General features: G+C 44.1%; 1 protein-coding gene across 1 annotated transcript in view; it reads right to left on the bottom strand.

The window, feature by feature from the left end:
- Positions 1–348: 348 nt before the first annotated feature.
- LOC146770436 (uncharacterized) overlaps positions 349–22,252 on the bottom strand; it is a 113,876-nt gene continuing 91,972 nt past the window's right edge. Inside the window, exons 3-4 of the mRNA XM_085640452.1 lie at positions 1,672–3,006; positions 349–1,254 (exon numbers count right to left, since the gene is read on the bottom strand). Coding sequence (XP_085496578.1) covers positions 349–1,254; positions 1,672–3,006 — 2,241 coding nt within the window. The remainder of the gene's footprint in view (positions 1,255–1,671; positions 3,007–22,252) is intronic.

The following is a 22,252-nucleotide window of genomic DNA, read 5'->3' as shown; positions in this document are numbered from 1 at the left end:
TGAGGCGTCCCCTCAGAATGACTCCTTCTTCCCCAATGCTGAGTTCTCTCCGGACATGCCACAGTTGTTGGCGGGCATGGCTGACTTCTTGTCGTAGAGCACGGGCCCCATCCATGAAATGGGCCCACCCACTACTGTCCAGTGCCCTACGAACACGAGAGAGTGTGGGGTCCTCCCGAGTGGCTTGACCGATTTCCTCCAACGTCATGGCCTTGGGACACGCCCCTTGCGACACCATGCTGACAAACGCTTCAGTGCTGCAGATGTCTTCTGATGAGGCGGATGGCTGGGCTGACTCCGGGTGACGGGACAGATAGTCTGCGGGGTTGTGGGCCCCAGGACGGTAAATCACCTTGAAATTGTACGCCTGTAGCTGCACTGCCCACCGTTCGATCCTGGGCGGCGCCAGCCTCGACAACCTAGCAAACAGCGGGAGCAGCGGTTGTGGTCCGTCACGACGTTGAAGTCTTGTCCGCACAGGTACAAATGGAAGTGTTGGCATGCCCACTTGATGGCCAGTGCTTCCCTTTGGATCTGGGCATACCTCGTCTCAGTGTCGGTGAGAGCTTTGCTGGCATATGCGACGGGCTTCCACACTTCTGGGCCATGTTCCTGCAGGAGGATAGCACCGAGGCCCACCGGGCTGGCATCCATGACCAGTTCCGTTCTCCTCCGGGGGTGGAAGTACGCCATGACCGTCTTGTCTAAGAGCCCCGCTTTGATATCTTGGAACGCCTTGTTGGCCGCGGGTGTCCATTCCCACTTGTGATCGTGGTGCGTGAGGGCGCGTAGCGGCTCTGACATGGCTGCAAGATTGGGGATAAACCGTCTGCAGTAAGTTGCCATCCCATGAAAACTCCTCACTTCGGTGAGACTTTGAGGTGTGTTGTCCACCCGGATGGCTTCAGCCTTCTTCGGGTCTACCAGGAGTCCTTCACGAGTGAACGTGTACCCAAAGAAGTCTACGCTGTCTTGATAGAAAGAGCACTTGGCTTTGTGCAGCATCAGTCCACATTCCGCCTGCCTCTTGAGCATGGCCCGGAGGTGGGAGTGATGTTCCTCGAGCGTGGTGGAGAATACCAGGATGTCATCACTGAGGTTAATCACTCCTTGCAGCCCTGACAGCGTTTCGCGGAGGGCGTTTTGAAAGACCTCTGCGGCTGAAGATACTCCGAAGCTGAGCCTTTTGTACCTCCGGAGGCCAACATGAGTCGAAAAGGTGGTGATGTATCGGCTCCCCGGGTCCAGTTCCAGCTGGTGGTAGCCGGCATTTAGGTCTAGCTTCGAGAACCATTTCGCCCCGTTGAGGTCCGCCACGATGTCGTCCATTGTGGGGGTGATGTGCCGCTCCCTCTTCACCGTTGTATTGGGCAGCCGCATGTCGACACAGAGTCTGATGGCCCCCGGTTGTTTGGGCTTGGGTGCCACGACCAGCGGGGACACCCAGGTAGTGGGGCCGGAGACCTTTTTGATGACGTCAAGCTCTTCGAGCTTTCGCAGCTCCTCTTCCACTTGAGGGCGTAGGTTGAAGGGCACCCTCCGATGCCTGAGGGCTACCGGTCGTACTGACGGATCTATATGCAACTTGAATTTCTTGCCCTTGAGTTTCCCCAGGCCGGTGAAGAGTGTTGGGAACTCCTTCAGTATTGTATCTGCATGTGAGTCATGAACCTGGTTTGCAAAGAACACAAGACCTAAGTCCTCCGCAGTGTGACTGCTGAGCAGGGTTCCTTTCTTGCCTTCCGTGACATGGAACTGTGTCTCGGTCGAGTAGCCCCCGCTCGCGATGGTGGCACTAATGACTCCACGGAGAGGAAGAGGGTCCGTTCCTCCATACGTGTATATTCGCGCCTTGGACGGCGTCAAGGGGGGTCGCGGCGACAGGCGGTCATACTGATCGGAGTCCATCACATTGACAGACGCCCCGGTGTCAATGCGGGCTTGCACCTCCGTGCCTTCTACTGAGAACGAGCACATGGGCGGCGGCCTTCGCCTGGAGCCTGTCCGGCTGACGTAGGATACCACAAACACATCGTCGTCTTCGTCTTCATATTTCGGGGGTCGTGCCTGTGGCTGGTGTTCCGAGCTTGGCAGCGGGTCACCATGCGAGATCTGGTGAACTTGCTGTGGACCGAACCTGGGTCTCGACGACAGCTGCCTAAATCGCCTGCCAAGGCACACTCTTGCATAGTGATTCATCCTTCTGCAGCGGGAGCACACTTTTCCTTTCGCCCCGCAGACGGCCGTTGCCGGGTGATCTTCGCCACAGTACCCACACGACCCTCCTGGTGCGGGCTTGGACGCCTGGCGAGGTGCTGTGGGACGCCTCTGAATAGCTTCCACCTTTTCTTCCTTGATGTGCGGGGTCCTGGACACCGATCCGGTGGCCACGGGTGTGTGTAAGGCCGCTTCCATCTCTCCTGCCAGGGCGTCCGACAACTCATGAGAGCGCGCAAGTACCAGGATCTCGTCCAGCGAGATCCCTGGCTGTCGGAGGATCAATTTCCGCAGGAGCTTGGAACGGCAGCTTAAGATGATCTGATCACTGATTTCCTCTCTTTGGTCCGTGAAGGGGCACGTGCTGGCCAGCCGGCGCAGTCGCGCGTAGAGCATGTCAACCAATTCGGTGTCGGTCTGCCACGCCCTCCGGAACTTGAATTTCTCGAAGTCGGGGTTGAGCTGTGGGTCAAAATGTCTGTTTAGCGCAGCGACCGCCGCGTCATAGTCGTCATCATTCCCTGTGTTGGGGAGCGTGTCGAAGAGGTCGTAAATCTCAGCCCCTCCATAATAGATGAGTAGGGATCGCTTTACTGTCCCATCGGTTTCACGAGTTCCTTTGAAGTAATGATTTAATCGCCCTACCCACACTTTCCACCTTGGCGCAGCAGTGGCGGGATCCGAGGTCTCACTGAATGGTGGTAGCGGTGCGACTGCGGTATGGGTGACCACAGGCTGGGTTGTTGCCGCTGACTGGATTGTGCCCACCAGCTTGCTGTGCGGCCGCACCTGCGGCAGGTACAGTGCTCATCGTGGCCAGGTCTGGGCACATCGGTGCACAGGTGTGGCTTCTTCGTCGACTTTGTAGGCCTTTTCGTGTGCTTTTGGGGTGTTGCCAATGCTTGTTTGTCCGGGTCAACTTTTACCCCCACTTGACTTCCCTTGCAGGGTCACCCTTCCTTCTTCTATATTATTTTTCTCGAATCACGGCAAAATCCCTGCTTCTCCCTTTTTTTTTTCAATTTACTGGCAGGCAGGAAATGGACAGCTCTTCTGAGGCCCCCTCCAGGATATTAGCAGAGTGAGTCGGGAGCTAGCGCGAGGCAGAGCAACCACGTGGACCCCAGCGCAGGGGGGGAACAACCACCAGAGAGGCAAGCCGATGCAGCGCTCAGGGCCAGCCACTTACCCCCACAGCGCGCTGAAGCGCCGCCGGCTGAACACTCTCCCGATGCCGAGGGAGGCGCCTGGGCGAGTGCAGCGCTGTCGGGCAAGACGAGCAGCGGAGGTCAGCATGCGGGTGGGCTCCGCGATCCTCCTCCAGCGATCAGGTAATCGGCAGGAGCGTCAGCATTGCGGGTGGGCTCCGCACGCTCCTGAGAGACAGCAGGATGGGCATGTGCACACGCGAGAGTGCGACCGGCCTCGTCGCCAGTGTAGCACGGCGGGGCCTGTGTCGCAGTTACTGTTGAGAAGCGCAATAAAGGACACAGGGACACCAGTTGATCGCTCTGGGCCGGAAGACCCCGTGCGGCCTCCGCCCACGTTTATTTATCCCCTCGGGACAAGCCCGCCCGAGGGGTGTATGAATGTGTGTGAAGTCGCAACATTGTTAGAGAGAGTCCGGGTGGCTCTCTACATATCCCTCCTCTCAGTTCACTCCATCCCACCTCCAATGAAAACACGTGCCTTCCTACATTTTCCATTTCGGCATCGGGCAGTCTCATGCCATAAAAGCCCTCTTTGGTGGGCCTCGGAACTTTTTGCTGGCAGTTGGTAACTCTGCTTCTAGTTAGAGGGTCCGTCTGTACACTCCCTCTCCATGGAACCAACTGGGATGCTATATGCTTTTCATTGTGATTTCAGGCAAGCCCATGGCACCGACTTAATCCTCCAGGACAAACTGTTGATGACAGGCGATGGCTCTATTTCTGCTTGCGGGGTGAATAACTTCCCTCTCATTCCTTCATTTCTTTGATTGCCTCTGGAAACCTATGACTTCCTGTAGGTTTTTCATTCTGTCTTAAGTTGACTAGGTTTGAACATTTTTCTGACTTTCTCCACCTCTCTATGTCTTTGACACCCGTAGATCAGCAGCTGCCACAGTAGAGGGGTATTGTCCTGCATGCTTGTCAGAAGGTAGGTCATTAGTCTGGACATGTGCATCGTTTTTTCACTCTAAGCGTACTTCCAGTTTTAACCCGTATTTTTCAGCAGTTATTTGAGCCTGCTATTCAGCATAGGCTTGGTTTTCCAATGTATGCCAAAATATTCAGCTGGCAGTGTGCTTGGATGGTGGCTGGAAAAAACAGTTGTCCAGTCACTTCTACCCCATGTTCAGTATGTGATTACTTACGTCTATGACAGTGGTAAACAGTAGTTTGACTGAGGCTTGATGGGTTCGAATGAGATCTCATGGAGTTTGTGCACCTTTGGCTTAATGCCTCCATACACCTTTCTGTGATCTTGAAACCAAGTACAGTAAATTAATTCCACTGGTTGTGCAACAAAATCGAAAAGTTGCAATGAGCCATCCTTTCTCTCTAGAGAGTAACATGTTGCTACTTAATCACTCAGATCAGTAGTTCTAGTGCTGGAGCAGAGTTTTCAGTTTGAAAATTCTGGGGCTTTTGAAGCTCTGGCATGTCTATTCGTTGTATTAATTTATTAATAATTAATAATTAATTATTTGTCTTGTGCAAGTGCGTTTATATTAATCAATCCGTTTGTCCTAACAAGAGAGAGTTACACGTGAGTGTGCATAAATGTGCTGTTTTAAAAAATAACGTGCGTGTTTTCATGTTTAAACGTTGCTAAGTGCTGTTTATTTTTGAGCACAAAACGCTTTCTGAATTAATGCTTTTCTATGTTGCAAGTGCTAGATAAATGCATACACATAAGGGTATTAGTGGGGTTAACACTGTTTAATCACTATGCTGTAGTAATGTTGTTTTTGTCTCTTTTTAATTAAGATGGTCTATTAAGGCCTATGTTGGTCTAAGAAAGGATGGCCGAATTATGAGCCTGGCTGTGATTTATAATATGAAAACTGTGACTAGGGAGACCTCTGCTGGAAATGGTCCTGAAGCTAACTGACCATGGTCCTTGTTGAAAAACTTTCCATGAGGACAGCAGCAGTTTTTGGGAAGTCTCCAAGAGAAGTGAAAGTGTCCTTGGCAGCCTTGGGAAACAAAGGAGCCTTAGAGAGAAGCTCTGAACTGTGGCTCGATGGCCGAGGAGAAGCAGGATAATTGTGATACATGTTTTATTTTCTTGGTTCCTGTTCCGTAGTTTTCGTTATGTGTATTTTTCCTGAGCGGAGATTCTCAAATGTAGCAATGTTACATCCTTTCCTTCTCGCTCTGCTCAGCAAGTCCGGCGGACATTATAGTTTTTTCTATGTTTCCAATGTATCTTTCTATTGTTTAGAAACTATAAGAGATGTTAGCCTAGAGAGGGTCTTTTGCCACTTGCCATTTTGCCTTTGCCGCGTACCGAATCTGCGTTGCTGAGGATTGATGCTGAAGGGACTTCGTCTTGAGAGACATTTACCGAGAGACTTGTCCTGACCCGTTCTGACATTTAGCTAGAATAGGTAACTATGAGAAATGATTTACTCTGATTGATTTTCTTTGACTAATTTTAGATAAAGCAATATAATTTAAACATGGTGTTGGATATTCTTTCTTGTCAATTATTGGGTTTGCATTATTGATTATTGTTGTATATATTGTATAGGTTATGCTTAGGGACAGTCACAAAAACCAGGTCTTATCGACCTCAGGATAGATGCAGGGTGTTAGGAGTGTTTTCCTTCCACAGGTTTATTGCTGGTAGAGTATTTGAGCGTATGTTAGTGAAATGGGCCCTAGCGTATGATGTATGCATGTGCGTGTAACTGTGGGATTACTCTATCCGTGGTAGTGGGAATATTGTACACACCCTGATCTCTATCAATTTCCTGGTAGCAGAGGATGGTTTTTGATGATTGTCTTGATTAGATAAGATTGTTTTTATTGATTATTGATTATAGGTTCATGTTGGTATATGTACTAATACTATATGTTGGAGTCGTAATGTTGAGTTATATGTAGTGCTTCTGGAACTTGGAAGCTGTAGCAGTTCCGTAGTAGGGCAGAGGGAAGTAAATGCTGCTCTCGGGAAAGACGGAATTGTAAGGAATAACGTGTGACAATTGAAGTTGCGCGTCACATTGTTTGGGTTCGGAATTAGTGACATCGTCGTATGTTACTATTAGATATTTCTGGTATATAAGGAGTGTGTATGATAGTGAAGGTTATCTGTGAAACTCTGGTCTTAAGTCCCAGGGATCCGTAAGGATTTCCGTTAAAGCTTATCGCGGGAGGGGTAATAGGTATTCTCTGAGCTTATTTGAAGAACTGGGCAAAGAAAGCTTGCTTAGTTGATGTATGTTATAATTCTGTAGTGGAGCAGATTGTCTGTTCTCGGGAAGCAGGATTCTGTGTGTATGTACGATATTTCCTTTGTATGAATGTGCGTGAATGTTTGTACATTTAGTTGATTCTAAGACTCTTTGGACAAGTCCTAGAGGAAACAGTTAATGAATGTATGTTAGTAGGGCAGAGTAGTAGAAGTACTACTGTGTCAATGAAAAGTTTCTTATGAAATAGACTCTCTTTTACTATTCTGTGGTTAGCGAAGCAGACAATGGAGATGTTTTTATGTTGTAACTAATAGATTTTGTAGAAATTTTGACACGAAGTCTACTGAAAAGATTTTGTAAAGGAGGGGTAGACGAGTGACAGAAGACAGGAGACAAACTGCAGCGACTGTTGACGTCAGAAAGACCGCGCTCTGATTGGATGGTAGATCAGAATAGTGCTCGCGCTAGGATTGGTGCGTTAGTGTGAGCCGCGCAAGGATTGGAAGGGCTAATTAGTGACGTAGACGTTCCAGGATTGGTGCGTTAGTGTGAGTCGCGCTGCAATTGGTTGAAAATTCGTATTGTATATTTATAATACGGAAAGAGTAGAGAGTTCTTTGTAAACGCTAAAATGTATTACCAAGAAGAGAAAAAGAAGAAAACATTTTTTGGTAAAGTTAAAAAGTGGTTTAGCAAGGATAAAGATGTTAAGACAAGAGAGGGCGAGTTGTTACCTCCACCGAAAACACCTGCATCCTTCATGGCTGCAAGACATGGGTTTCATACCTGTATATGGTTGGAGAATTGGGTTAGGTATACTAAAGAAGATGGTGTTCTAGCTTTTCCAGAACATGGTTCATTTAATCTGGCCGTGTTGAGAAATTTACGGGAAAAGATGCTATGTCTTGACCCGAAACCGAGACCTACACAGTTCGAGGCTTTAGTGGAATGGGAAGAGGAAGTACATGAGAGAGAGAAACAAAGATCTGGAGGGTACTATAGGTATATGTTTGGGAGGAGACATGATCGTGAGACTCATCATGATCGAATGAAAAGGTGGCGAGATGTTAGTATGTCAGAGGGATTATATCCGATGAGAACAGTTGAAGGAGGAGCAGAAAGGGTTCCTGAGTCAGAAATAAGAAAATATGGAGTTAATGAGTATGAGGATGAGGTCTTAAATGACATGATTTACAAAAGACCACCTCCATATAGACCAGAACCGGACAAAAGTACACCAGTTGTTTCTCCGATAAGAGATACAGTTTGTGTTAGTGAGATGGAAAACGAGACACCTGAGGTGAGAAGTGATCATTATCTTGATAAGAATGCCAGACAATTAGCCAGAACTACAACAGAGTTGACTGAGAAGATTAGGGAGTTAACGAAGAATCTAGAAGCTGTTACGGTGGCTGTAACAGTAGGTCCAGTTATGCCTGTGTTTGACAAACAGAGGACAGGTGAGAATGGACTGGTGATTCCATATGTTGGGAATAATCTGACAAATTCAGTTGGTCCTTCAGGAGATTCAGGCAAAAGAGCAGAAAGAAATGACCTGAGACAATCAAGACATAACACATGTAGTGAAATATTGGATGCTAGTGAAGCTGGTTGTTCAGGGATGCCGATTTTAGAACCGCAAAAGAGAGTGGTTCCAGTGAGAAAAACTGCTGAAATAACAGTTGATGATTTGAATGATTGGATGAAGGTTCTACAGAAAAAAGATAAAGATTCACAAGTAATTGATGTAGCTAAGTTACGTGTAGAACTAGAAGAGCTTGTCACAGGAACTGTTCCAACAGAGATTCTGAAGAGTCATCATGATGGTGAACTAATGTTTATGTGTAAAAGTGTTACCTGGAGAGCAAGGAATACTCATGACAGGCTAAGAGCAATAGCAAATGAACAGGGAGTTGACATTGATAAAGTGAAAGCTTTACAAAGAACTTATAGGATGGATTTTACAGAGAAGGATATTGAAAATTTGAATGCTACTGGTAGAACAGGACAGATTAAGGAAATGGTAGCATTATTGCTTAGATGGGGTGATGTTGAAAAGTGGAAGGATAGGTGGTACAAGAAAAGAGATGAGACTGAAGATAGAACAACTTATTCAGCATTTCCAGTGAGAGAAAAGGAGAAACCAGTGGATAATTATCCCATGAGAGAAATACCTGGAGGAGGATATGTACATGTTCCATGGACTAGACAGGATATTTTATCATTTACGAATGATTTCCCTCGATTGAGAGAAAAGCCCGTCGAGTGGTATAGGCAGGTAGATAGGTTTGTGAAATTGTCAAAAGTGCTGTGGGTTGACCTGAATAGTCTGTTTGATATAATTGTTCCAGCAGACTTATGGACTGAGTGTAAAATAGTTGTGAGTTGGCCTACTGAGGAATATCCAAGAGACCCAAGAACAGGGGCACCAGATCCAGAGGTAATGAGGAAGTATGATCAGGTGATGGTATACCTGAAGAGTAAAGTACCTGCAAAAGAGACAGACTGGGTAAAGATAGATCGAACACAACAGGAAGCGAAAGAATCAGTTCATGCTTTTTACGAGAGGCTGATACTGGCATTTAAACAATTCAGTGGAGATGAACACCTGGGTGACAAAGATTTGAGTCATTTTGTATACAGATTTGTATATGGCCTTAGACCTGAAATTGGTGAAAGAATTCGTGAGCACACAGTGGATTGGCAGGGTAAGAAAGTAGATGAGATCCTGAGGCATGCAAAATACTTCAGTGATGAAATTGAAGCAAAACAAAGAAAGCTGAAAGAGAAAGCAATGTGGGCACAAGTGAAAGTTGCGGAGAGACAGGAAGCACAGTTAGTGGAACAAGCGAATAATCCAGGAAACAATGCAGGGAATAGACCTAGATATGCAGGGAAAGGAAAAGGAAGTCTTGAGGAAGCGAAGAAAAAGTTCCCTTGTCACAACTGTGGCCAATTGGGGCATTGGAGATCGGAGTGTCCTAATCCACCATTAGTGAGTAATGAAAATAAAACTTTAAATCAACAGGTGCAGAACGAAGGAAATAATCAACAGCAGCAACAACAGAAAGTTGTGAGACAGCAGAGTCAAGAGCCAAAACCGCCCTTGCCGCAGAATAGAGGGTTACAAAAGTATAATCAGGATTCAGGATTCTACAATGATGAGCAGGTAAACAAACCAAGACGTTCTAACAAAGTACAGCAGTACTTGTTAAAGAGTGAAGGGAGTGAGTCTGAGGGTGATTATTGACGGTGCCGAGGAGAGGAAGAGGAGTGCATACTTGGTGCAACTCTAGAAATAGACCAGGCAGGACCATTTGTGGATGGGAAAATAAATGAGGAGAGTGTTACTTTTTTGGTAGACACAGGTGCGACAAGATCAACTGTCAGGTCAACAGATGTTAGAAATCTTCCTCTCTCGGATGAAGCAATCCAAGTAGTTGGTGTAGCCAATACACAAATCAAAACACGTCTTACTGAACCTGTAAGAGTACAGATAGGGAAATTTTCAGACATGCATAGATTCATTGTCTGTGACACGAGTCCAGTGAACCTATTGGGTAGGGACTTGTTGTGCAAGATGAACTGCACAATTTTTTGTACACCGGATGGAATAGCCTTTGAGACACCAGATGAAGATGCTTTGTACCGAGTGACTCTAGAGAATAGAGAAAGTGAGTTAATTGGTGCATTTGCTGTGTTTAATCCGGAGGATTTGCCTCAAGAGCTGAGAGACACAGTGAAAAGGACAGTTTGGGATTTTACTGGAGAGGATGTGGGATTGATGAATAATGTAGATCCAGTGAAAATTGCAGTGAAAGAGGGAATCACATATCCTAACATTCCTCAGTACAAAATGACACCAGAAATAATTGAAGGGATAACTCCTATAATTGAGAAAATGATTCAGCAAGGAGTCCTGAGAGAACTACTGAGTAGTCCGTGTAATTCACCGATAATGGGACTAAAAAAGCCCAATGGGAAATTTAGGATCGTACAGGATTTGAGAAAAGTTAATCAAATTGTGGTGGCATGTTGTCCTATTGTGCCAAATCCATCAGTGATCCTGTATCAAATTCCACATGATGCTGAGTGGTATACAGTGATTGATTTGTGTCATGCGTTCTTTTCAATTCCATTGCATCATGATAGCCAGCCGATTTTTGCATTTAGGTTTGGCCAGCGTATCTTAGCATGGTGTCGAATCCCACAGGGGTATACGGAGAGTCCTTCGATATTCAATCAGTTATTGAAGAAATCGTTGGAAAGTTTGATCATGCCCGAGAGTTCAGTGTTAGTGCAGTACATTGATGACTTACTGGTGGCATCAAAAACACGTGAAGCTTGTGAAGTAGATACTATAGCTTTACTGAATCATCTGGCAGATGGAGGGTTAAAGGTATCTCCAGCCAAATTACAATTTTGCAAGAAAGAGGTGCATTATCTTGGACACAATATTGAAAAGGGTCTGAGAAAAGTGACTACTGACAGGATCAGAATAATCAGAGAAATGAAAGCTCCAAAAACCCAGAGAGAAGTGAGAATGTTCCTGGGTATGGTGGGTTATTGTCGTCAGTGGATAATTAATTTTTCCTTGATAGCAAAGCCACTGATTAAACTGACAAAAAGTGAAATGACAGATCCATTGGATCTAGATGCAGAACAAATAGCAGCATTTGAAGAGCTCAAAAGTAAGATGTGTGAGGCTCCAGCTTTGGGTATGCCTGACTATGAGAAAGAATTTGAGCTGTACTGCAGTGAAAGAAATGGATGTGCACTTTCAGTGTTAATTCAGAAACATGGATTACTGAGAAGGCCTATTGCATACTTCTCATCGACACTTGACCCTGTAGCTGTGGGTTTACCAGGTTGTCTGAAATCTGTGGCTGCAACATGCAGGAGTCTGGAACAGAGTGAAGGAATCATAATGGGATATCCTGTAAGGGTATTCGTACCTCACAATGTGGCCATTCTTTTGACAAGAAGCAGAACTCAGTACATGTCACATAGTCGTTTGACTAAATATGAAAAAGTGATACTGGGAGCATCAAATGTGACTCTCGAGAGATGTGTGAATGTGAATCCAGCGACGCTTTTGCCAGACATTGAAAATGTGGGTGTGAAGATGGAAAATGATCATGATTGTTTGGATGTGCTTGAGTACTGTACAAAACCAAGACCAGACATAAGAGATCTACCCTTGGATGAGAGTGATCATGTGTTGTTTGTGGATGGATCATGCCTGAGAAATGATGATGGTGTGCTATGTGCAGCATATGCGGTATGCAAAGTTTCAGAGGTCATGGAAGCATCACCATTGAAAGGAGTAAAGTCTGCGCAAGTTGCTGAATTGATGGCATTGACAAAAGCTTGTGAAATTGGGAAAGATTTGAGGACGACTGTATTGACTGATAGTCAGTATGGATTTGGAGTTGTGCATGATTTTGGCCAACTTTGGCTACAAAGAGGTTTCTTGACATCGAGTGGAACTCCAATAAAGAATGCTGAAATGATTGGTAAATTGCTTGAGGCGATACAGCTGCCTAAGGAGTTAGCAGTTGTAAAATGTGCTGCCCATGGACTAGGGGAGGATTTTATAACGGTCGGAAACCGTTATGCTATCGATGTTGCACAGTATTGTGCAAAAACAAATCAGTCCATCAACAGGGACAGAGAAGGGGAAATGTCTTTACTCTCTGTGATCTTTACTAATGTCTTAGAGACCTGGGATGAAGTGAAACAGTTGCAAGATGAGGCAGGAGAGGAAGAGAAAAAAGATTGGATTAAGGCAGGATGTGCTCCAAGAGAAACAGACCATGTTTGGGTCTACAGAGATGGCAGACCAGTGATGCCCAACTCCATCTTGTCGTCAATGGCAAGGATGTATCATGGCCAGGGACATTTGGGGAGGGACGCGATGGTTAGGTCGTTCAAGCAGACCTGGTACAATGCAAAGTTCAGGACAATTGCAGAAAGCATCTGTCAGAGGTGTTTAGTTTGTCAGCAATTTAACACTGGGAAAAAGACAGTGGTGAGTCTGGGAACAATAGGCAGAGAAGGAGGTCCTTTTACAAGAATGCAGATTGATTTCATTGAGATGCCCCAAGTAAACAGACTGAGGTATGTTCTAGTGGTAGTCTGTTTGTTTTCAAGGTGGGTGGAAGCTTACCCGACTAGAAGAAATGATGGATTAACAGTGGCAAAGTTACTGTTAAGGGAGTTGATTCCTAGGTACGGGTTTCCAGTAACAGTTGAGTCTGATAGAGGTGGACATTTTCAAAATGAGCTCATGGCTTTGATTTGTGAAGCATTGAAAATACAGCAGAAGCTACATTGTGCATACCGACCAGAGGCTTCTGGTGTGGTTGAGCAGATTAATGGCACAATCAAGAATAGAATTGGAAAAATGTGCTTAGCCACTGGCATGAAATGGCCAGATGTTTTGCCTCTAGTTCTGATGACTATGAGATCTACTCCAGATAGAACTACTGGTTTGAGTCCACACGAGATAATCATGGGACGTGCTATGCGCCATGCATTCGTGCCTGTCAATAAATTGGTGACAATAACTGATGACATGATTTTGGATTACTGTAAAGGCCTGGCTGACGCAGTTCATTCTGTGTTTCACCAGGTTGGAGAAGAAGCTACCACACTTGAGAAGAAGCAAGCCCATGATCTGAGTCCAGGAGACTGGGTGAGGATAAAAGTTCACAGAAGAAGAAATTGCTTGATTCCAAGGTGGGGAAGGCCAAGACAAGTTATTCTGACTACGACGACTGCAGTAAAGTGTGCTGGAGTGAAGCACTGGGTACATGCAAGTCATACTCTGAGAGTTCCAAACCCGAAAGAAGGGACTGGTAAAGAGTATTTTGAAGAGTCAGATTCCAGCGATGATGAAGATACAGAATCAGTGGGGAAAGAAGTAAGGAGAGCTTCGAATGAACCACTGCGAGTATCAGAGAGGAGATCAAATTCTGTAAAAGAGCCTGAAGTTTCAAACAGCAGTGAAGGAAAAAGAAAAGAAAAGAGAAATCACACAGAGACTACTCCTGAATCAGAAGAGGAGGAGATTGAAGAACCACTTGAGATTATACTTGAAGAAGTAGGGTCAGAAGAAGATAGAGAGGGACAGATTGCGGAAGATCCCCGAGGAGGTGTAGGGAACATTCTTGATGAGCCAGGTGAAGGGACAAGTAGACAGCAAGAAGATTGCGTGTCGGAGACCCGAGGAGGGACAGGAGTAGGGAAGTCTCAAACAGTGGTGAAAAAATCTGTGGAAAAGAAGAGAGCTGCTGGAAAACGGAAACAAGAGGCACTTGAAACAGATGATGAGGATGAACAAACAGAGGGTTGAGTTCTGAGAAAGAGAACTTGGATTGGAGAAAGAAGTAATAAAGAAATAAAGCCGAAAAAGGTGTTAAGAGGAGACCGTTGGCCTAACAACAGAGTTAAGAGGCTGAGATACAAAATAATAAGAGCAAATACATCGAAAGCTGAACAAGTGAATGAAGTTTCGAGTCAAAGTTCAAAAACTGAAGGAGAAGAACCAAAGGAGTCAAACGAACCAGTGGAAATAAAAAGAGTAAGAAAACCCAACCAAAAGTACAGATCACCGGAATGGTCTTATGTGGCACTGTCTGAAGGAGGAAAAGAAGAAGCAGTGACTCGAGATAATCCGGAAGAGGTCTTGAGAAAAGTGGTTGAGGAAGATACTGGTGAAATTCTGAAAGTACTCTTGACTGACATTGGAGAAGAGTCGAGTACTGAAGATTTTGATGTTGGAGATCTAATACAATTTGATGTTGAAGAAATTGAAGTGAAGAATGACAAGTATCCAAACTGAGTAAAAGAAGGATTCACTTGGATTGAGTGAACAAAGACATCATTTGGATAAACTGAAAGCTGAAGAATTGCTGAAGAATTGAAATTGAAAAGTTCAAACAGTAGTGGAGTAGTAAAGGCTAAACTAAAATGGCTAACATAGAGGATAATAGAAATAGATGTGCCTTCCTTAAGAGGTGGTGTAGGATGTGCTGCTGCTGTACTGGATTATTAATGCTTCTATGGGGTGTTTTAGTTTTATTAGTTACTTTTAAAGTAGAGTTTGAGATGCATACAGAGAATGTGACAAATGTAGAGAAAAATTCACAAAAAATAGTTCCAATTAGAATTAGTAATACTTACATACACAAAGATAGGTCAATTAATAACTTTTCTAGTAATGTTTTTTCGAAACTGTTGTATGAATATGTGAAGACAATGGAAGTAAGGGATTGCTACGTCTGTATGCAGTTACCTGCATCCGTTTCAGAGGGTGTTACTTATCATCATTTACCAGCTACATATGGTATTTCCTGTAGTATTTTAAGTAGTGTTTTTTATTTGTTAGGGAAAGTAGATTATAAGATGTCTAACAGAGATAGTATTTTTGGGCATTTGCCAATGAACAAAGAGCTGAATCCAGCTAAAGAAGCTAACACTTTTGGTGAGATTTTTATTGAAGAAAAAGGATTAACATTAGATTACATTTTTAAGAATAATTTAACTTGCAGTTTGAAAGGAGAGGAGAAAGCTTTTCTGGACATGGTAGAAGAAAGGAGATTGAACATGCATGAGAAAGCAGGAGAATATAAAGTGAGTGAGACAATTTGGGACATTGAGATGGGAAAAGAGTTGAAGAATGGGGCTAGTCCAACTTTAGCTCTAGATGCACCACAGAAGGGTAAACTTTGTATTACAAGAAGGAAATCCCAATATGATACATATTTTGTCGGGACTAGTGAGTGCCATGATACATACTTCATTGCAACAGGTTGGGGTTTCAGAGGTGGAGAAGATACAATTTTTCCAGGAGTATATTATGTTTGTGGGAATAAGGCTTATTACAAGTTGCCTGACCATTGGTATGGCACATGTTATGTGGGCCTAGTTTTTCCAAAGATTTTTCATATAGATAAAGTAACAGATGTAGAACATATTAATTTACTAATGCGTTTTAAGAGAGAAACTTGGTCTGAAATAGTGGGTGATATTTTTGGGGTTTTGATTCCAGCAGTGGGAATTTCTTTGAATGCTTATGGAATTCGGAAACTGTCTACAGTGGTTGATCGCTTATCGACAAATACCGCTGGAGGGTTTCTTTTGGTGAATACGGAATTAAGTGCCGTACGTGCCATGTCTATGCAAAATCGACTTGCCCTTGATATTTTATTGGCCAAGGAGGGTGGAGTCTGCGGAATGCTGAAAGTTCAACATTGTTGCACTTACATTCCAGACGAAAGCAGAGACCTGAAGGTCTATATCAAAAATATTACTGATTTGCATGAAGAATTAGTACCACTTGAAGCTGAGAGTTTATGGACTAAAATAGCTAATAAAATGATAACAGTTAAGGATTTTATTGCAAAAATAGGTAGTACTATTATAGGTAGAATTTTGTTTCCCTTGTCTTGTATAATTGTGGCTTTATTAATAATAAAATTGGTGTGTGTGTGTTGTAAAAACAGGGGAGGGAGGAAGAAATTGAATAAAGAAAAGATAAACAAGAGGTTGAAGAGAGAACCTCAAGAAATTGAACTAGAAGAATTGAGGGAGAGTGTTTATTTAGAGACAAAAAGGGATGATGAAAGAGTGACTGGTGTCTAATGTTGTGTAAAGGGGAAAAGACATTTCCGATTTCTCCTAAAATAGGGACTAAATTTTCACTAATTTTTTTTTTGGGTTTATTTGGTGATAAAATCACCAAAGGGGGGATTGCTGGAGCAGAGTTTTCAGTTTGAAAATTCTGGGGCTTTTGGAGCTCTGGCATGTCTATTCGTTGTATTAATTTATTAATAATTAATAATTAATTATTTGTCTTGTGCAAGTGCGTTTATATTAATCAATCCGTTTGTCCTAACAAGAGAGAGTTACACGTGAGTGTGCATAAATGTGCTGTTTTAAAAAATAACGTGCGTGTTTTCATGTTTAAACGTTGCTATGTGCTGTTTATTTTTGAGCACAAAACGCTTTCTGAATTAATGCTTTTCTATCTTGCAAGTGCTAGATAAATGCATACACATAAGGGTATTAGTGGGGTTAACACTGTTTAATCACTATGCTGTAGTAATGTTGTTTTTGTCTCTTTTTAATTAAGATGGTCTATTAAGGCCTATGTTGGTCTAAGAAAGGATGGCCGAATTATGAGACTGGCTGTGATTTATAATATGAAAACTGTGACGAGGGAGACCTCTGCTGGAAATGGTCCTGAAGCTAACTGACCATGGTCCTTGTTGAAAAACTTTCCATGAGGACAGCAGCAGTTTTTGGGAAGTCTCCAAGAGAAGTGAAAGTGTCCTTGGCAGCCTTGGGAAACAAAGGAGCCTTAGAGAGAAGCTCTGAACTGTGGCTCGATGGCCGAGGAGAAGCAGGATAATTGTGATACATGTTTTATTTTCTTGGTTCCTGTTCCGTAGTTTTCGTTATGTGTATTTTTCCTGAGCGGAGATTCTCAAATGTAGCAATGTTACATCCTTTCCTTCTCGCTCTGCTCAGCAAGTCCGGCGGACATTATAGTTTTTTCTATGTTTCCAATGTATCTTTTTATTGTTTAGAAACTATAAGAGATGTTAGCCTAGAGAGGGTCTTTTGCCACTTGCCATTTTGCCTTTGCCGCGTACCGAATCTGCGTTGCTGAGGATTGATGCTGAAGGGACTTCGTCTTGAGAGACATTTACCGAGAGACCTGTCCTGACCCGTTCTGACATTTAGCTAGAATAGGTAACTATGAGAAATGATTTACTCTGATTGATTTTCTTTGACTAATTTTAGATAAAGCAATATAATTTAAACATGGTGTTGGATATTCTTTCTTGTCAATTATTGGGTTTGCATTATTGATTATTGTTGTATATATTGTATAGGTTATGCTTAGGGACAGTCACAAAAACCAGGTCTTATCGACCTCAGGATAGATGCAGGGTGTTAGGAGTGTTTTCCTTCCACAGGTTTATTGCTGGTAGAGTATTTGAGCGTATGTTAGTGAAATGGGCCCTAGCGTATGATGTATGCATGTGCGTGTAACTGTGGGATTACTCTATCCGTGGTAGTGGGAATATTGTACACACCCTGATCTCTATCACTAGTGAGGGCAGCCATCTTACTCAGTCTGAAAGCATGCATAGGGATTTACTACCAAAACCGTTCAACAGCTCCAGATAGTTAAGAATTAAGTAGTGAACGTTGATATAGGGACTAAGCACATGGTATCCTATCGGTACACTTTTACAATGTTTGAACTGGCTGCCTTTCCAAAGTGGACGCGTCCATCAAGTACTATATAATCATTCCATATATCTCATTTTCGCTGCTCGAACAAAATATTCAGACCATATTCTTGCTGAGAAGGACCTTAACGTCAGCACAAGCAGGCAACTTTAGGCTACCTCAATTTGGCATGCTGTGCTGTAAGGAGAGAACAGTTGCAGCAAGGGTATCTTTTCTCTGGAATCCCCTTTCAGCAGAAATCATTCTTGCTCATGATCAAGGAGAGTTTAACAAAAGTCTTTAGGCTTTCCCTTCTAAAAATGTTGTGTCTTCCTTACTTCTGCTGTTAGTATCTGATTTTAAAAGCACGCAGCCTTCGAAACAGGCATTTTAATAGTTTTAAAGTGACGTGCATGCATAAACACTGCAGGTTGCTCAGACAGGGACCTAGGGGCGTATTTGGTAGTCATTGTATGTCATTTGAGGTAACCCAGCATATAAGCAGTGGTCTGTGGATTTAATGTGGTGCAGTATTGTGAACCCCTGAAGGTCTGTGATCATATGCACACTGTGTACCTTGGCCGATATGTTACTGTAAACTCGCTGAGCTAACTCATGTACACTCTGTACCCAATTGTGAATCTTCAGAGCTCGCAGGACAGGTGTATGCTGACCTGCTTTACTTAACAGGGACATAAATCAGGCAGGTTTCTTTGAGGTGCAGTTCCCTGGGCAGGAGGCATTGTTAACTTTCCCGGCCCACTGAGCAGTCTGATCAAGCAGTGCTTTCTTTGAAATGATGTCTTCAAACCCATTTTAACTCTACCGCTGTCTGAATTATTCACAGTTAAAAAGGGGTTGGAATGACAGAGAAAAGGTTTCTCCAGGGCTCATGCATGTTTGATTTAGATTGTCTTCAGTTGGCATCAACTTTGTCTCAAACAGTGGCGGTGCGTCCATTGGGGCGCAGGGGCGGAGCTGTGGTACTTTAAATTCTGGACCCGTGTTCTAAACATCGTCATATCATGACAATTTTGGTATCAGCAGACCGAGAATGATTAGGATACTATGCACAAGCATTTTCGCCATATTCGGGTGAAGAAATCACCCTGAAATCATAGTTTCTGTTCTGAACCCTCGGTTTCCATTGAACGGCAGCCATTTTGTGGTTGCCCTCACATAGGCCAATGACTAGGCAAAAAATCGAGTCTGAAGGACACATACACCTTTGCTGACTCCTTTGTGACCTGGGCAAGCTGACTCCACTGCCTGAAGCCAAACCTGTCCGGCCAGTTCCTTTCCCAGTGGCCGAATGAGATTAGTATCAAGGCACAACATATCATAAAACCTTTTCATCACACACAAACCATGCCTAATCTTACACACACCTGTCCCTGTTTCTTCCTTTGTGACTTGCTTTACGAGGAGGAGGTGCCCGTTTTTATTGGGGGTCCGGCGATATCTGATGAAAGTACTGAGCCTTGCCGGGTAATTGATTGAGGGCTGGACAAACTGAAATATGGGCTTGTCATCATGACTCTGCTTTTTCTTTGTAGTGAAAATATGTGAATGGTCAACTGTAAAATAAGGAATGTTTGCCTAAAGCATAATATTTTGTATAAAAAGAGAAGGCTGGCTTTGTAAGTTTGAGCAGTCTCCTGAGAATATACACCGTGTTGTACTTCTAGGATACCTGTTACTGGCTGCAGCCAATAAATACGATCTTTGACTTCACCAAGAAGACTCTGTGTTTCTGTAGTCTGAAACAGGAAGAACTCGAAGTCTTAGGGTGTGTTCCCTGGCACCGCTGGGTTCTGAAAAACCCAGTACTTCAGTTGGCGCCCATGCGGGGCGATTTCAGCAGTACCGGTCCAAGCCAGAGGTTCGTGAGGAGCTTCGTGTGAAAATTCTGGAGGAAGGCCGCCACTTCATCGACCCCTGTATGTCGACGTGGTCCGAAAGTCTTTGCTGCGAGGTTCCCCGCTTCCCGACGGCTACGAAGGACTGCTGCCCTGACTATCGCCCTGTTTTGGACCCTTGATGATTGGTAGAGCGAAACGATAGACGAGTCTTCTGGTGACGTCATCGATATCTCAGTTAAGTATAAGTGGAGCGTCTCCCAGTCCTTAGTTTGGTTCTTAGTTTGGTATCCCCTTGGGATCTTTGATTTGGAACTTGCAAGTACCAAAGCCGAGAGACTCGTGTATTCACGAGACTATCGTATTCGATAATCCTTTGAAGTTTGAAGCTAGACTAGAGAGCGAAGATGCCTGGTCTTAGCAAACTTGGAAATTTGTTTTGTCTTAGTTGTAATAGGGATTCCCGATTGGAGGACTCGTGTCCGGTTCCTCCGAGTGGAACTCCAACCTATGAACTATATGTGAAACATGGCGTAGGCCCCATCACATATAATGAAGTATGGATCCGATACACCAGGAAAGATGGTGTTTTAAAATGGCCCCAATATGGTAGTTTTGACACAGAGATTCTGGATAATCTGGAGGTTAAACTTTTTAAGAAGAAAGCCCGGCCGGCGATGTTTGACTCTTTCCGCCTATGGCGTAAGGAAGCCAAACAGAAGGAAATTAAAATAGCAAAGAGAAATAAGAGGGAAAAGGGTATCTCGGTAATGCAAGCTGCTATGCAGTTTAAAGATAATGAAGAAGAACAGATGAATGAGCAGTTGCACAGGCAACGTAAAATGGTGATCGATAAATGTTATCCAGTTTTGCCGCTTCTTCAGCAAGATGCAGCAAAAGAAATTGAGAAAGATCCTTTAATGTCACACTTGTTGAGTTCGCAACACCCTTATGCGCAGAGTGCTACAGCACCTCCGCAACCTTTAGTTGTGCAACCTCCGGTTATTGGGCCTCAGGTTCTTCCACAGCCGCCAGCTCCTCTTCAGTTGGCTCCTACTCCTATGGCGCAGCCCCCTCAAGGGCCACCGACTTTGCTACCTGCTTCATCTGTACTTCCTACGACTTTGTCTACTACATCGACTGCCTCTTCTGGTGTTCTTCCTGATACTGACTCTGTGTCTGCATCTGCGTCTGCCTTGCCTCCCTCTGTTTTTCCTCCTGTTCTTTTGTCAACTTCTCCTTCTATCTGACAGAGAATGACTGATACTGTTGCTAGCATTATTTTTCCTCTTTTCGGGTCAGCTGGTGTGACCCCTGATTAGGAACGTAAGCAGTCGCGTAGTCAACTGCCTGATTCTCGAGAGAGAGAGAGAGAGAAGTGTTTGACCATATGGCGCGTAAATGGGTTACTTTCCCTTTTAAATATTATGTAGAGTCTGTTATGGATGTCTTCCGTCAATGGGAAGCGCCAAAACAAAGATACGTTTTTGAGAAAATGTGTGCTTTCCTTTGTGAGGAATTGGAGGATAATGAGTTAGAAACAAATTCGCCTGAGTTGTGCCGTGTACGGTTTGAGTTTTCAAAGGGCACGATTGTGGGTTCCGATGTTGAGAAAGCAGTTGCGACGTTGTTGTCCTTTAGGAATAAGGATCCTTCTCATTCACTGTTTGAAAATGACTCCTCAGTTAGGAAAAAAGTGCGACAGTACCCAATGAGAGAAGTCCCTCCGGTATGGAAGGACGCTGTTGCGGCTGATGCCATTAATAACATTGCTGCTGCTCCAGCTCATTTTCAGCGTGTTTGGGTACATGTTCCTTGGAAGCGAGCTGAAGTTTTAGCCCTTAAGCAGACTTTGCCTGACCCCCGTAAAAACCCTGCAGGGTATTATAAGGAATTATCACAGACTGCAGACTCATGCATTATGAATTTAGCTGACATAGACATGTTATTTGGGAATGTTGTTCCACAGCCTTTGTGGAGATTGATTCGCCATGCAGATCATGCGCAGGAGTTAGGTGACTCATGGGCTAATATTAGTACTGTAAATGATAGACAAGTTGGTGGTGACGAAGCCTGAGCCTTTGGTAGCAGAACTTCCTGCTAGGATCATTACTTACATGAAGACCTTAATGCCTGCGATGCGTGTGAATTGGGATAAATTGTCTGCGTGTAAGCAGAAGAAAGATGAAACAGTGTCTGATTTCTTCACCAGGTTTGAGGAAACGTTTATCGACCACAGTGGTCAAGATATGAGTACAGAAGGTGGTCAACGGTTGTTCGTTGACAAGTTTGTGCACAATTTGCTTCCCGAGCTGTGTAAGAAATTGAAAGATTCAGAGAGTTCTTGGGCCGTTTCCTCGTCAGCACAAATATTGGCTACTGCACAGTACTACGAAAATAGGGATAAAGATGAGAAGGATAGAGCAGAAAAGAAAACTAAAGAGTTAAAGACGAAGGTTCTTTTACAACAGGCGTATCCGCCACGTGGTGGTCAGAGTAACTATCAGCAACCTCAACAGTTTCA

Source organism: Triturus cristatus, unplaced genomic scaffold (assembly GCF_964204655.1).
Source record: "Triturus cristatus unplaced genomic scaffold, aTriCri1.1 SCAFFOLD_404, whole genome shotgun sequence".
Lineage (NCBI taxonomy): Eukaryota > Metazoa > Chordata > Amphibia > Caudata > Salamandridae > Triturus > Triturus cristatus.
Note: the sequence above shows the minus strand (reverse complement) of the source record. Positions and strands in the feature narration are given on the sequence as shown.